General features: G+C 42.7%; 1 protein-coding gene across 1 annotated transcript in view; it reads left to right on the top strand.

The window, feature by feature from the left end:
• Mapre1 (microtubule-associated protein, RP/EB family, member 1) overlaps positions 1–15,257 on the top strand; it is a 28,736-nt gene extending 13,479 nt beyond the window's left edge. Inside the window, exons 3-7 of the mRNA XM_013010963.1 lie at positions 3,847–3,992; positions 4,772–4,979; positions 11,365–11,486; positions 12,366–12,518; positions 13,515–15,257. Coding sequence (XP_012866417.1) covers positions 3,847–3,992; positions 4,772–4,979; positions 11,365–11,486; positions 12,366–12,518; positions 13,515–13,571 — 686 coding nt within the window. The 3' untranslated portion in view covers positions 13,572–15,257. The remainder of the gene's footprint in view (positions 1–3,846; positions 3,993–4,771; positions 4,980–11,364; positions 11,487–12,365; positions 12,519–13,514) is intronic.

The following is a 15,257-nucleotide window of genomic DNA, read 5'->3' on the forward strand; positions in this document are numbered from 1 at the left end:
CCCCCCCCCAAAAAAAAAAACCCAAAACCAAAACCTGGAGTTTTCCACAAACACAAGATTTAAAAGGTAGTAGTAATAGGTTCTTCTTAGGAGAGGGCAAAGCTCTGAGGTCCTTGTCATTGTGCTGGCTGCCTGTGAAGTGGCTGCATTTTGTCATCACCATGAGCTCTAAGCCCCTAAACTGCAAGGAGCCTTTGCTTGGCTCTGGTAGTGAGAAAGATGAGTCTGGCCCACTGTTCCCATTCCATAGTTTTACTTTTTTTTTTTTTTTGGTCGGTCGTGGGGCTTGAGTACTGTCCCTCAGCTTTTCAGCTCACGGCCAGCGCTCTACCACTAGAGCTACTGCGCCATTTCCAGTTTTCTGGTGGTTTATTGGTGATAAGAGTTTCACAGACTTTCCTACGTGGGCTGGCTTTGAACCGCTATCCTCAGATCTCAGCCTCCTGAGTAGCTAGGATTACAGGCGTGAGCCACTGGCGTCCAGCTACCATAGTTTTACTTTGGAAAGATAACAATGATCAAAGAAAAAATTCTGGCCACAGAATTTGTTTGCATGAGAAAAGCATCTTTTTTGTCAAAATAGTTTGCTTCCATTCTGAAGGTTAATCTTGAGAGTTTTTTGTTTTTTTTTTTTGGTCAGACCTGGACTTGAACTTGGGGCCTGGGCACTGTCCCTGAGCTCTTTTTGCTCAAGGTTAGTGCTCTACCACTTTGAGCCACAGTGCCACTTACATTTTCCTGGTGGTTAATTGGTAAAGAGTCTTAGAGACTTTTTCTGTATTGGCTGGCTTTTTGAACAATGATCTTCAGGTCTAAGCCTCCTGAGTAGCTAGGATTACAACTATGAGTGCCCAGTGCCCAGTTTTAGTGTCCCATTGGAGAGTATTGTTTTTCTGAAAAGTTCCTGCTTTAGCCAGGTGGCTTGGTCCTTTTAAATTATATTTTAGTTACATACATCCTTCTCCTGAGCATTTTAAGGCATCCTGTTCGAAGCTCCCTGAGTTTTAGTTACATCCTGTAAATTAAAGCATATCCTTTTGCAGATTGTAAACCTGAGCTCACCCACTCCAAGCAGAGGGTGAGGCCCAGCTAGGTTAGGAATAAAAATGGAGCAGCCTGCCTGGTCTGTCTGTCCAAGTTTTGAGAGTTTGGCACACTCTTCAGCTGAAGTAAACTTTGCCTTGCCAAGTTAAGTTTTCTTTGAGTTGGTGTCCTTATACCTGTGTGACACCTTAACATCTGAGATTTTGTTTGCTTTTATTTTTATTTATTTATTTTTTGGTCCTGTTGTGGGGCCTGAACTCTGGGCATGGGCACTATCCCTCAGCTCTTCAGCTCAAGGCTAGCGCTCTACCACTTGAGGCACAGCGCCACTTCCGGCTTTTTTCTTTTTGCTTATGTGGTGCTGAGGAATCGAACCCAGGGCCTCAGGCATGCAAGGCAAGCACTCTACCACTGAGCCACCTTCCCAGCCCTGCTTTTTTTTTTTTTTTAATTGGCAGTACTGTGTTAGAACTTGGCCTTGTGCTGGTTAGGCCAATGCTGTACCACTTGAGCCATAAGAATTCTAAAATATTTTATAGAGTCAGTTACTAGTGGCTCACACTTGTAATACTAGCTATTTAAGAGATGGAAATCACTGGGTACAGGTGGTTTATGCTTGTAATTCTGGCTACTCAGGAGGCTGAGATCAGAGGGTCATGGTTTTAAGCCAGCCAGGGCAGAAAAGTCTGTGAGACTCCTACCTCCAATAAACAACTTAGAAGTGGCTGGAAGTGGCACTGAGGCTCAAGTGGTAAGCACTAGCTTTGAGCAAAAGAGCTCAGGGACAGTGCCCAGGCCCTGAGTTCAAGCCCCACAACTATCCCTCCCTCCACCCCCCCACCCCCCAAAAAAAGGCTAAGATCTGAGGATTATGGTTTAAAGCCACCTCAGGTAGAAAAGTCCACGAGACTTATATTTCCTTAACCACTAAAAAAAACTGGAGGTGGAAGTATGGCGCAAGTGATAGAATGCCAGCCTTAAGGGAAAAACCTTAAGCAAGAGCAAACTACAGCAGGTTTAAACACGAGCTTAGCACTTAGCACTGAGATAATTGCTTTATGAGATTTTTAAGTGTTTAAGTAAAGTTAAGGTTTAAAAAAAAAATCTAACCACAGTCCGGCGCTTGTAATCCTAGCTACTCAGTAGGCTGAGATCTGAGGATCACGTTCAAAGGCAACCCGGGAAGGAAAGTCCATGAGACTCTTATCTCCAATAAAAACCACTAGAAAACCGGAAGTGGTGCTGTGGCTCAAGTGGTAGAGCATTGGCCTTGAGCTGAAGAGCGCAGGGACAGTGCCTAAGCCCAGAGTTCAAGCCCCACGACCGACCCCCGCCTTCCAAAAAAAAGAAAAAAATCTAACCACAAATTCTAAGTTTTTGAGCTAAACCTTATTCTTTACTGTTATTTCTTCCAGTTACAAGGTGATTTCACTGGGAAATTTTCTATAGAAATTACTCTTGCATTGAAAGTTGTAAAAATTCAACTAGGTAGAGTTTTGTGTTAAAATTGTGCTGGGGGGGAGGGGAGGAGAGAGGAGAAAGGATTGCCAGTGGTGCTGATGGCTCATTTCTGTAATCCTAACTGTCCAGGAGGCTGAGATCTAAGGATCATGGTTGAAAGTCAGCCTGGTCAGGAAAGTCCCTGAGACTCTTATCTCCAATTAACCAGCAAAAAATTGGAAGTGGAGCTGTGGCTCAAGTGGTAAAGCACTACAGCCTTAAGTTAAAAAAAAAAAAAAAAGCTCAGGAACAGTGCCCAGACCCTGAGTTTAAGCCCTAGGACCAGCACAGAACCCCCCTCATCCCCCCAAAAATAGACCAAATTCTTGTCTCAGTTTGTACTATCTTATTACTATTATGTTTTAAAGTTTTTAAATTGTTACTATAAAGGCGATGTACAGAGGGGTTACAGTTACATAAGTCAGGTAATGAATAATGAATACTTTTTTTTTTTTTTTTTGGGTCCGGTCGTGGGGCCTGAACTCTGGGCCTGGGCGCTGTCCCTCAGCTCTTCAGCTCAAGGCTTAGCGCTCTACCACTTGAGCCACAGTGCCACTTCTGGCTTTTCTCTTTTTGCTTATGTGGTGCTGAGGAATCGAACCCAGGGCCTCAGGCATGCAAGGCAAGCGCTCTACCACTGAGCCACCTTCCCAGCCCTGAATACTTTCTTTTTGGACAGTGGCATCTCTTTTCTCATCTCTCCTAGTTGTTACCTCCCTCCCAAGTTGTATAGTTCATTTTCAGTGTAGTATCTAGTGAGTACTATTGCTGCATTTGCTCACGTTTTATTTTTTTGGTGTGGGTATTGGGGCTTAATCTCAGAGTGTTGTACCATTTAAGCTACACTCTAATTCAAAACCAGTTTTCTTAATAGAGTCTTGAAAGTTGACTTTGAATTCAAGTGATAATGAAGCTTTTGGTTTTTGTAGGTCTGCTTTATAAATTTTTCTTTTTTTTTTGGTAGGTCGTGGGGCTTGAGCTCTGGGCTTGGGCACTGTCCCTCAGCTCTTCAGCTCAAGGGGAGCGCTCTACCACTTGAGCTATAGCACCACTTCCGGTTTTCTGGTGGTTTATTGGAGATAGGAGTCTCATGGTCTCTCCTGCCCGGGCTGGCTTTGAACCGTGATCCTCAGATCTCAGCCTCCTGAGTAGCTAGGATTACAGGCGTGAGCCACCAGTGCCCGGCTTGCTTTATAAATTTTAAAGTTATATTTGGTATAAATAGGTCTGAGTCAGTATGCTTCTTAGTAGTAACATTTAGTGACAGTGTTTATTGTATGTTTGTTACTGTTGTTCATACAGGTGCTGCCTATTGTCAGTTTATGGACATGCTATTCCCTGGCTCTATTGCCTTGAAGAAAGTGAAATTCCAAGCTAAGCTAGAACATGAATATATCCAGAACTTCAAAATACTACAAGCAGGTTTTAAGAGAATGGGTGTTGACAAAGTAAGTATATTTTATTCCTTCAGCTAGGTTTTTCGTTTTTTTTTGTTTGTGTGCCAGTGTTGTCTTGCTGGGTACTCTTTATTAGTCAGGGCCTCTTGCTCTCTTTTAGGTTATTCATAATTCATTGTATATGTGTATGGTTGGTTTGTGCTATAAATGTCTTGCTATGTAGCCCAGGCTGATGCCATACTTGATCTTTCTTCCTCAGTCTCCTGAGTACAGGTATTATAGGTGTTCAGTACCATGCCTGGCCATAGATTTTTTTTTTCTTTATAGTACAGTGACACTTTTATCACATATTAAAATGTGTGGCTTATGTAAAATTGACATTTTTGTTGGTGATATTGGATGTGGGGCTTGAACTCAGGCCTTGGGTGATTCCCCTAAGCTTTTTTGCCTAAGGTCCAGCACTCTACCACTTTGAGTCACAGTGCTACTTCTGGTTTTCTGTTGGTTAATTGGAAATAAGAGTCTCACAGATTTCTCTGCCTGGGCTGGCTTGGAACTGTCAATTCTCAGATCTCAGACTCCTGAGTAGGTATGATTACAGGCATGAGCTATTAGCCCCTGGTGTATATGTAATATATATGATGCTTGTTCTTTTGTCATTTCAGATTCCTTTTTGTAAATTTGAAATATTTTAAGGGGTTAGTGCTAAGTTCTCTAAAATATTTTTTTCTACCTTTGAGAGAGTTTTGTAGTGATTGACCTGTGGATAGGTTTGGTGTTTGCCAAAAACCCTTTGCTTTGAACTAAACAGTCTTGATTTTTCTTTACAGATAATTCCTGTGGATAAATTAGTAAAAGGAAAGTTTCAAGACAATTTTGAATTCGTTCAGTGGTTCAAGAAATTTTTTGATGCGAACTATGATGGAAAAGACTATGACCCTGTAGCTGCCAGACAAGGTCAAGAAACTGCAGTGGCTCCCACCCTTGTTGCTCCAGCTCTGAATAAACCCAAGAAACCTCTTGGCTCTAGTGGTGCAGGTAAAAAAACACCCTCAGGAGTCTAACTCTCATTTCCTGCAGGAAATTTTTTCCCCTCTATCTCCTTACTTTATCCTGTCATCCTAAAATAAATCCTTGCTAAAACTTTACAAAAACCAAACCAAACCAAAAACATCCCTTCCTGACCTCATTTCTAGTAACTCCCGGTAATCTCATTTATTCCAAATTGAATCAGAATTTTTTGGCATTTTTTGCTGTTAGGCCTTGTACATGGTGGAGGGGTGCTCTAATACTGAGCTATATATACCTTCAGCCTTTAATCAGAGAGTTTTTGTTTTTTGTTTTTGATACTGCACCTTGAACTCAACCTGCTACATGTTGAACTCAGCCTTGAACTCTTGCTTGGCCTTTTTGCTCATGGCTGGTGCTCTACCACTTGAGCCACATCTCTAGTTCTGGCTTTTTTTTGTTGGTCTTGGGGCTTGAACTCTGGGTCTGGGTGCTGTCCCTCAACTCTTTTTCTTTTTTGGGGGGGGAGGGGTCCGGTCATGGGGCCTGAACTCTGGGCCTGGGCGCTGTCCCTCAACTCTTCACCTTAAGGTTAACACTCTACCACTTGAGCCACAGTACCACTTCCGGCTTTTTTTCTGCTTATGTGGTGCTGAGGCACCCAGGGCCAAATGCATGCAAGGCAAGCACTCTACCACTGAGCCACCTTCCCAGCCCACGTCCCTCAGCTCTTCAGCTCAAGGCTGGCACTCTACCACTTGAGCTACAGCTCCACTTCTGGTTTTCTATTGGTTTATTGAAGATAAGAGTTTTACGGACTTTCCTGCCCGAACTGGCTTTGAACTGCGATCCTTAGAGCTCAGCCTCCTGAGTAGCTAGGATTACAGGTGTGAGCCACCACCCGGCTTAGTTCTGGCTTTTTGAAGGTTAATTGTTGATAAGAGTCTCACCAACAATTCTCTGATTTGAGTCTCCTGAGTAGCTGGGATTATAGGCATGAGCCACTTGCACCAGCTTAATCAGAATCAGTATTTTTTGAGAACGATTGGTTTGAGAATCTCCACAAGATAATCCTAGGGATGTGGAAAAAATGTGCTTATGTTTTGTCATAAAGCAGATCTGTACTTGTTCTTTGTAGCTCTAGGTGAGCCCTTTGGCATCTGTGCAGCATTTTCCTCCCCTATAGAATGGGAAATTTATTTCTTGCCACAGAAGTTATTCTTGAGTTCCGAATGAGTTACTATATGCTACTTGGCAAAGCTTTTAGTTATATGGAATAGATTCTTAAGGTTGGCTCACATAAGTTGCTTTAGTTATATAGAAAGTAAGGGCATGTTACAGAACCTTAGGAAGTTAAATATCCTATGTAGTAGGATATGACTTGAGTAAGTATGACTTGCTCTGATGTTGACAAGATGTAGGAGGCAGAGGGAGGTGATTTTCAGGAATTAATTGGCTTAGTAGGTTTTCCAAGATGTGTTTATAGTAGTATATTCATGGGATATGCCATGTGGGGGCAAGGTTGGTGTTCTACCAATCTTGTCACTCCTTTTCCATATGGCAAGAAGATTAGTTAAGGTCCCAGAGTACCCTGAGAGGGGCTGGTGAATCTGGATAGAAAGAATGGGTGCAGGGCTGGGAAGGTGGCTCAGAGTGCTTGTCTTGCATGCATGAGGTCCTGGGTTCGATTCCTCAGCACCACATAAGCAGAAAAAGCCAGAAGTGGCGCTGTGGCTCAAGTGGTAGAGCGCTAGCCTTGAGCTGAAGAGCTGAGGGACAGTGTCCAGGCCCAGAGTTCAGGCCCGACAACCAACAAAAAAAAAAAAAGAAAGAATAAAAAGAACGTGTGCGTTGAGTACTTAAAAAAAGAAAGCCAGTGCTGGTGGCTCAGGCCTATAATTCTAGCTACTCAGGAGGCTGACATCTGTGGATCATGGTGTAAAGCCAGCCCTGGCAGGAAAGTCCATGAGACTATCTCCAATAAAACCAACAGAAAACTGGAAGTGGCGCTGTGGATCAAGTGGTAGAGCGCTAGCCTTGAGCTGAAGAGCTGAGGGACAGCACCCAGGCCTAGAGTTCAAACCTCATGACCCACCAAAAAAAAAAAGACCTCAAAAAAACAATTGGAGATATTATACCTTCACCCGTGTAAAGTGTTTGTATTTATTTAGTGTATTCAAAGAGTTATGTCACCATCACTACAATTTTAGAACATTTACATCACCTAAAAAGAAACCTCTTGTTTGTTCTATTGCAGTCACTTCTCATTTTCCCCTAACTCTCTGGAGAAACCACTAATCTGTTTTCTGTCTGGATTTGCCTATTCTGGATATTTTGTGTAAATGATATAGAATGCAAGATCCTACCTTGCATTTGTGGTCTTTGTGTCTGGGTTCTTTTACTCAGTGTATCTTCACGTTTCCAGTGGTAAGAATGTTATACCATTTATTTACACTTCATTTTTATTGGAGCATAATATCCCATTGTATGTCTATACTTCATTTAGTTATTCATCAGTTGATGGTCATTTGAGATGTTTCTGCATTTTGGTTCCTATGTTGCTGTGAAGATTCATCTATAGTTTCTATGTGGACGTGTTTTCATTTCTATATGTATTGTGGAGTAGAATTCCTGGGTCACATGGTAACTGTCTTAAACCTTTTGCAGAGCTAACCCTTTGAACAGAGTCACTGTTTTCCAAAGTGGCTGAACTATTGACAATACCATGAACAGTATTTGATGGTTCTAATTTCCTAGATACTGTATGATTTTATTCTTTTTTTTTTTTGGTCGGTCGTGAGGCTTGAACTCTGGGCTTGGGCACTGTCCCTCAGCTCTTCGGCTTAAGGCTAGCGCTCTACCACTTGAGCCATAGCGCCACTTCCGGCTTTTTTCTTTTTGCTTATTTGGTGCTGAGGAATTGAACCCAGGGCCTCATGCATGCAAGACAAGCGCTCTACCACTGAGCCACCTTCCCAGCCCCTGCTTTTATTCTTTAATTGTGTAGAATGGCAACTGCTTAGATAACCTTTACATTTCATATTTTAGATGCTGATAACAGTTAAGTGGAGACTTAAAATAAACATTTTGTCTTCAGGAGAAAAATGCCAAAGAGAGCTATCCAGAGAAAATATCTGCTACTGTGGGCAAAAAGCCTGTGGTTATTTTGGCTTGTTGGGAAGATTAGATATTTCTTCTCTCTCTCCCTCCCTCCCTCTTTCTCTCCTTCCTTTCCCCCTTCCCTCTCTCCCCCTTTCTTTCTTTCTTCTGTAATGGGGCTTGAACTCAGAGCCTGGGTGCTTTCCCTGAGGTTTTTTTTTTTTTTTTTGTACTCTCCCCCACCCCCCAGCCCAGCTTGGCTTTGCATTGTGATCCTCAGATGTCAGCCTCCTGAGTAGCCAGGATTACAGGCATGAGCCACTGGTGACCTGGTGCCTGGCACTTTTTTCTCTTCTTTTCTTTTCTTTTTTTGTGCCAATCCTAGAGCTTGAACTCAGGGTGAGGGGTCTGTCCCTAAGCTTCTTTATTTATTTATTTTTTTTTGGGTCTGGTTGTGGGGCCTGAACTCTGGGCCTGGGCGCTGTCCCTCAGCTCTTCAGCTCAAGGCTAGCCCTCTACCACTTGAGCCACAGTGCCACTTCTAGCTTTTTTCTTTTTGCTTATGTGGTGCTGAGGAATCGAACCCAGGGCCTTGAGCATGCAAGACAAGCACTCTACCACTGAGCCACCTTCCCAGCCCCTGTCCCTGAGCTTCTTTCACTCAAGGCTAACACTACTACTTTAGCCACAGCTCTATTTCCAGCTTTTTGTTAGTTAATTTTTTTTTTTTTTGGGTCCAGTCGTGGGGCCTGAACTCTGGGCCTGGGCACTGTCCCTCAGCTCTTCAGCTCAAGGCTAGCGCTCTACCACTTGAGCCACAGTGCCACTTCCGGCTTTTTTCTTTTCTCTTATGTGGTGCTGAGGAATCGAACCCAGGGCCTCATGCATGCAAGGCAAGCGCTCTACCACTGAGCCATCTTCCCAGCCCCTTGTTAGTTAATTTGATACAAGAATCTCACAGACTTTGCTGCTCAGGCTGGCTTCTAACTGTGATCCTCAGATCTTAGCCTCCTGAGTAGCTAGGATTACAGGCACGAGCTACCAGAGCTGTTTTGTTTTTGTTTTTGTTTTTTTTTTTTCCTTGATGCTGCTAGGTAGGTGCTCTTACCACTTGTGCCATTCCTCCAGTGCTATTCTTAATTTACAGATTCGTTAACTGGTTTATTGCTTCATCTGCTTTAAGTACTGAGAGAAGTCTATAAGTTCTAGTCAATGAGATTCTTTTCTAACCCTTCTAAACATCTTCTAAAAGGAAAGTATAGTTATAGTAGTGATAGTAGGTTATTTCAGTCTTATAGATGTCTTCCTTCTTTTTTTGAAAAAATAAATTTATTCAGGTGTTGTATAGAGGGTTATCGTTTCATAAGTCAGGCAATGAGTAATTTTTTTTTTTTTTGCCAGTACTGGGGCTTGAACTCAAGGACTGGGCATGGTCCCTGAACTTCTTTTGCTCAAGGCTAGCACTTTTATTACTTGAGCCACAGCTCCACTTCTGGCTTTTTCTGTTTGTGTGATAGTGAGGAATTGAACCCAGGGCTTCATGCATGCTAGGCAAACGCTACCACTAAGCCACATTCCCAGCCATGAGTCTATTTTTTGGGGGGACAGTGTCACCCTTTCCTTCACTGTCCCCCAGTTTCTTCTTCCCGTCCCTGTCCACAGATTACATAGTTCATGTTCTACATGGTGTCTACTGAGTATGACTGCTGCATTTGTTTAAGATTTGCCCCTTCATTTCTGTGTCCCCTCTTTAGCCCCCCCAAAAGATAGAAAAAAGAACAAAACAACAAAAAGCAAAAATGAAACTACTGCCACCCCCAACAAAAACCCTTAATGTTTCCATTTCCTAGAATTTATTTTGATGAATAGTATGTTAAGTGTTCAGATGTGTTATGCTTTTGGGTTTCTCCTCTATGACTATCTATCCTCCTTTAGTCTCATCACTGTGTATGCCTTGAGTTCTATATCCCCTTTAGGAAAAATTTTTGACAGTATTGGAGTTTGAACCCAGGGTCTCATGCTTTCTAGGTAGATATTCTGGTTCATGAGCCTTTTTTAAATTCTTAGTTATTTTTCAGGTAGGATCTTGCATTTTTGCCTGGGTTTGGCCTCAGACTGCAATCCTCCTCCCTATGGCCTCTGTGTATCTGAGATCTGAGGCAGACTACCTTACTGATTGAAATGCTATTTTGCCAACTTTTGGCCCAGGCTGGCCTTGAATTGTGATCCTTCCTGTTCTCAGCTTTCCAGTAGCTGTGATTTATAGATGTGAGCCACTGCACCTGACAACTTCTTCATTCACCTAATCTAGGGATTCTGCAGTTATGAGTTAGGAGGGTTCTAGTTTTCCTTATGGGGTACAGAAGCCACTGGTAGCAGCTGGGATTGTGATAGTCTTCTAGCAGGAAGTTTGCCTATTAGCCATGTAGCTGCCTTTTTGTGAGTTTTGTTGGGATAAGTTAATGTGGCTCACCTGTACCTCCCATAATGGCTGTGGGCCTCTTTCAGATGATAGTCTGTTCACCACAGCAGAGAACAAGCCTTGCTGGAGAACTTACTCCCAGCACAAAAGAGTGCTGCTAAAATTGGTACTTCCGTGGCTCAGGTAGAGCAATCCGTGAGTAAAAGCAAATGTCAGATACTGAGTTTGAGTCTTGGTATTGGAGAAGGAATAACAGCAAAAAAAGACACTTCAGCCTGCTGTCAGGATGAAGAACACTTTTTTTGGGGGGGGGCATTTTTGAGGCTTGAACTCAGGGCCTAGGCACTGTCCCTGAGCTTTTTGCTCAAGGCTAGCACTCATCCACTTGAACCCAGCCTCACTTCTAGCTTTTTGTGTTTATGTGGTACTGAGGAATTGAACCCAGGGCTTCATGCATGCTAGGCAAGCATTCTACTACCACTAAGCCATATTCCAGTCCAAAACTTTTTTTTTTTTTGTCCTGGTCTGGGGCTTGTATGACTGGGCAGTGTCCCTGAGCTTTTGTGTTCAAGGCTAGTGTTCTACCACTTGAGCTATAGCTCCACTTCAGGCTTTCTGGATTATTAGTTGGAGATAAAGAGTCTTGAGGATTTCCTGCCCAGGCTGGCTTGAAACTATGAACCTCAGATCTCAGCCTCCTGAGTTGCTAAGATTATAGGTGTGAACCAGTGGTACCTGGCAAAAACCACTTTTGACAAATGGGTGTGTTTTGCAGGCTGGTGCTTTCTAGCATTTGCTGAACACCCGTGGAAAGCAGTTGGTCAAAGCCTTCCCTTGCCATCTTGTGGATTTCTGTTTGTTTTTGAAATGTCTCTTAATGTTTAATCCTCTCAGCTCCACCGAGGCCCATTTCAACACAGAGAACTACTGCGACTCCTAAGGCTGGCCCAGGGGTGGTGCGAAAGAATCCTGGTGTGGGCAACGGGGATGATGAAGCAGCTGAATTGATGCAGCAGGTGGGCACCTTCTATGTCCAGGTTGTGTCACTTGTGGGACTTCAGTGATACAGGGATCAGGGAGACTTTACTCCTTCAGAACAGACCTTGACACAGCTCTCCTGTGGGAGCAAGCCTGGGGATGGCCAAGCATTAGGTGTTTCTGTGTTCTTCTGATTCTAGTGTGACAGAAATGTAATGTCTGTTTGGAAACCAGTTGTAGAGTAAAACTCTGTAAGATATTTTTGGGATGATCTCAGGTTTCTGGGATCCATAAAGTCAAGGATATAGCAGGGTTACTGTGTATCTTGAGTTTTCACTCGCCCAGCCTACATGCGTCTGGCTTCAAGGCACAGGTCAGTTACATCTGAATGGGGAATTGAAGTTGTTTGTTTAACTGAGGTTTATAGAAAGTTCTTTTACTCAACATTGACAATTGTAATTATTCATTGCAATTGCTCTGGGCAAATTGCTGCTAAACATTAGGGAGAATACCAAGGCATGGAAGACATGTCCTGCACCTAGAAATGTAGTTGGGGAAGATTTACTTGGTGCCAGCCTATGATCCAGTCCCAGGTGAGGATTATGGAAAGTGATGGGTTTCCGGTTCTACGTCTGTGTTTGTCCCAGGCTTCTTTAGGTTTTTTTTCTTTCCCCATTTTTAGTTTTTAAGAGTTACTGAAATGTTTTGATTGCCCTTTCCTGGAAGCAATTATAGTCAGGGTTGCCTTGAATTACTCAATTGTTTTACTGGGACTGAATGAAGATGTTCAATTGAATAGGGTTTTTAATCTGTATTTGAGTTTGATCAGAGACCATATCTTTTGGGCTAGAAGTTTGTCTGATACTTTATTGATCTACTAATGTCAGGTATCTCTCCTCTTTTAATGTTTTATGCAGGTCAAAGTATTGAAACTTACTGTTGAAGATTTGGAGAAAGAGAGAGATTTCTACTTCGGAAAGCTAAGGAACATTGAATTGATTTGCCAGGAGAATGAGGGGGAAAATGACCCTGTATTGCAGAGGATTGTAGACATTCTTTATGCCACAGATGTACGTGTTCATATGGAGATATTTTCTTTATCCTTTTAAAAAATAAGCTATATTAAACAGCACATATTGTAAGTTTACATTTGGTGAGGTGAGATCAGATAAAGTACAAACATTTTCAAAAGTTTCTTGAGGTTCATCAGGCACTGGTGGCTCACACTTACAATCTTAGCTACCCAGAAGGCTGACATCTGAGGACTGAGGTTCAGAGGCAGCCTGGGCAGACAAATGTGGGAGAATCTTACCTCCAGTTAGTCAACAAAAAGCTGAAAATGGAGATATGGCTCAAGTGGTAGAGGGCCAGCAAAAGCTAGAAGTGGAGGTATGGCTCAAGTGATAGAGTATCAGTTGTGATTTCAGGCAACTGTACCAGCACATATGTACATGCTTTCACTCACACAACTTTGAGGGTAAATGTGATGGTTCTCCCTTTTCCCTTTAAGAAGCAGGTCTAGGGGCTTGGAATGTGGCTCAGTGGTAGAGTGCTTGCCTAGCATATATAAAGCCCACATAAACAGAAGTGGTGCTGTGGCTCAAGTGGTAGAGTGTTAACGTTGAAGAAAAGAAGCTCAGGGACAGTACCCCAGGACTACTGGGGCCAAAAATAAGCACTAGTCATTTTTTATTTTTTTTCTCGGTGGTAGGGCTTGAACTCTGGGCCTAGGCACTGTCCCTCAGCTTTTCAGGTCAGGGCAAGTGCTCTACCACTTGAGCCACAGTGCCACTTCCGGTTTCCTGGTGGTTAATTGGAGATAAGAGTCTTACGGACTGTCCTGCCAGGGCTGGCTTTGAACCATGATCTTCAGATGTCAGCCTTCTGAATAGCTAGGATTATAGGCGTGAGCCCAGCAACACTAGTCACTTGTGTGATATGTGCTTGATATGTGATAGACACAAGATACCTAGGTAGAGAGGCTTTTAGTATGAGGAAAGAGCCACAGTAGAAATCAGTCATATTCATGGTTGAGTAAGTTTTCTCCTTGCATTTTCCCTTTTCAGGAAGGCTTTGTGATACCTGATGAAGGGGGCCCACAGGAAGAGCAAGAAGAGTATTAACAGTCTGGACCAGCAGATCAATATTGAATTCTTCACTCCAAAATCATGTGCTTAACTGTAAAATACTCCCTTTTATTATTCCTAGAGGATTCACTGGTTTCTTTTCATAAGCAAAAAGTACCTCTTCTTAAAAGTGCACTTTGCAGAAGTTTCACTCCTTTTCTGATAAGTTTGAGTTAGGAGCTTATACCTTGTAGCAGAAGCAGTATTAACATCTAGTTGGTTCACCTGGGAACAGAGAGGCTGACCATGGGGCTCAGCGTGCGGATACTGGTCACACTGAATTGCTGAAGAAGGTGTTTGGTGTAACACTGAGGTGGCACCCTCAAATAGAGACATGTAAAGACTGAATTGAATTTTAAGCTAATGTGAAATCTTGGCAAAGAACGTTTTAATAAATGCCTTAAGAGTATTTAAAATATGCTTCCATATTTCAAAATAGAAAATGTAACCTGACAGGAGATATTATGTGTCTGACTTTGTGTCTGGGAAGGAGGGGCCAGACTTTGGGACCTTTGGAGCCTGTTGTCTCAGGCCTTACAGGGCTGCTTGAATCCTCACAGGCCACATCTTTGGCCCCAAAGTGGAAGTTTAAAAATTGCTCTGTAAGGCCATTTGGTATCATTGGCCAGATGCATCCCCGCTACTAGCAAGTGGCATGGTTGCCTGGGTGAATGGAGTGTTTCAGCCCTGAGATGGTTTGAGGTGAAGACCTAGATTTTCATTGAGCAGTCCTCTGATTTATTCAACTATCTTTGGAATTGCTTTGCATTGTGTGTTTTTGGGAAATGAGATATGCCCCCCCCCCCTTTTTTTTTTTAAATCTAACAACTAGTTTTGGGAACTTGCCCACATCTCTGGGATTCAAATGGGAATTGTGTCCCATTTTACTGTTTTTTAAGTTTACATTGAACATATTTCTCTTTTCTGCTCCCTTTGTCCACTGGGAGCTCCTCTTTGGCTCCTTAAGTTTGCTGCTTAGTGTTGGAAGTACAGCAGGCAGGTGATCATGCTGCAAGTTCTTGCTGGACCTCTGGCAAAGGGAGTGATCTTTGACGGCCAGTTACCTTGGGATCTACAAGGCTGGGGTGTTTTCCATATCTGCTGTTCACAGCTCTCCACTGTTATCTGGATACTTTGCCAGTGCACTAATCTCTTTGGAGATAAAATTCACTAGTGTGTTACTAAATGTCATTTTTTTTTTGCAGAAGATACAGTACTATGTCTGAATTAATTATTAATATTTAAAAGATTTCATTCCTTCTCCTCATTTGCTTTGCCCATGGCCTAGTCAGTCCCTTTGTTTGGCAGAATTCTGCAAAATGTATTTCACCCACTACTGAGATTGTTCAGTCCCTGATGTGTTTGTATTGATTTGTTTCTGGTGGTAGCTTGTCCTAAAATGTGTGTAGAAAGCAAGGTATTTTATGATAAAATTGTTGTGTAGTGCATGCTTTGTGTGGAATTCAGAGGGAAACCCAGATTCATTGATTAACAATGCCAAAAATGCAAGTAACCAGCCATTGTTGAAAGGACAGTGGTGCTATTTCTCTTTTGTGGCCTTTTATTAGACTTCTGTTGCCCGGAAATCCATTTTATTGGGAACCCATTTTCCACCTGGTCTTTCCTGACAGGGTTTTTTTCTACTTTAAACAGTTTCTAAATAAAATTCTGTATTTCAAGAGT

The sequence above is a fragment of the Dipodomys ordii genome, unplaced genomic scaffold, assembly GCF_000151885.1.
Source record: "Dipodomys ordii isolate 6190 unplaced genomic scaffold, Dord_2.0 Scaffold13, whole genome shotgun sequence".
NCBI classification, from domain to species: Eukaryota; Metazoa; Chordata; class Mammalia; order Rodentia; family Heteromyidae; genus Dipodomys; species Dipodomys ordii.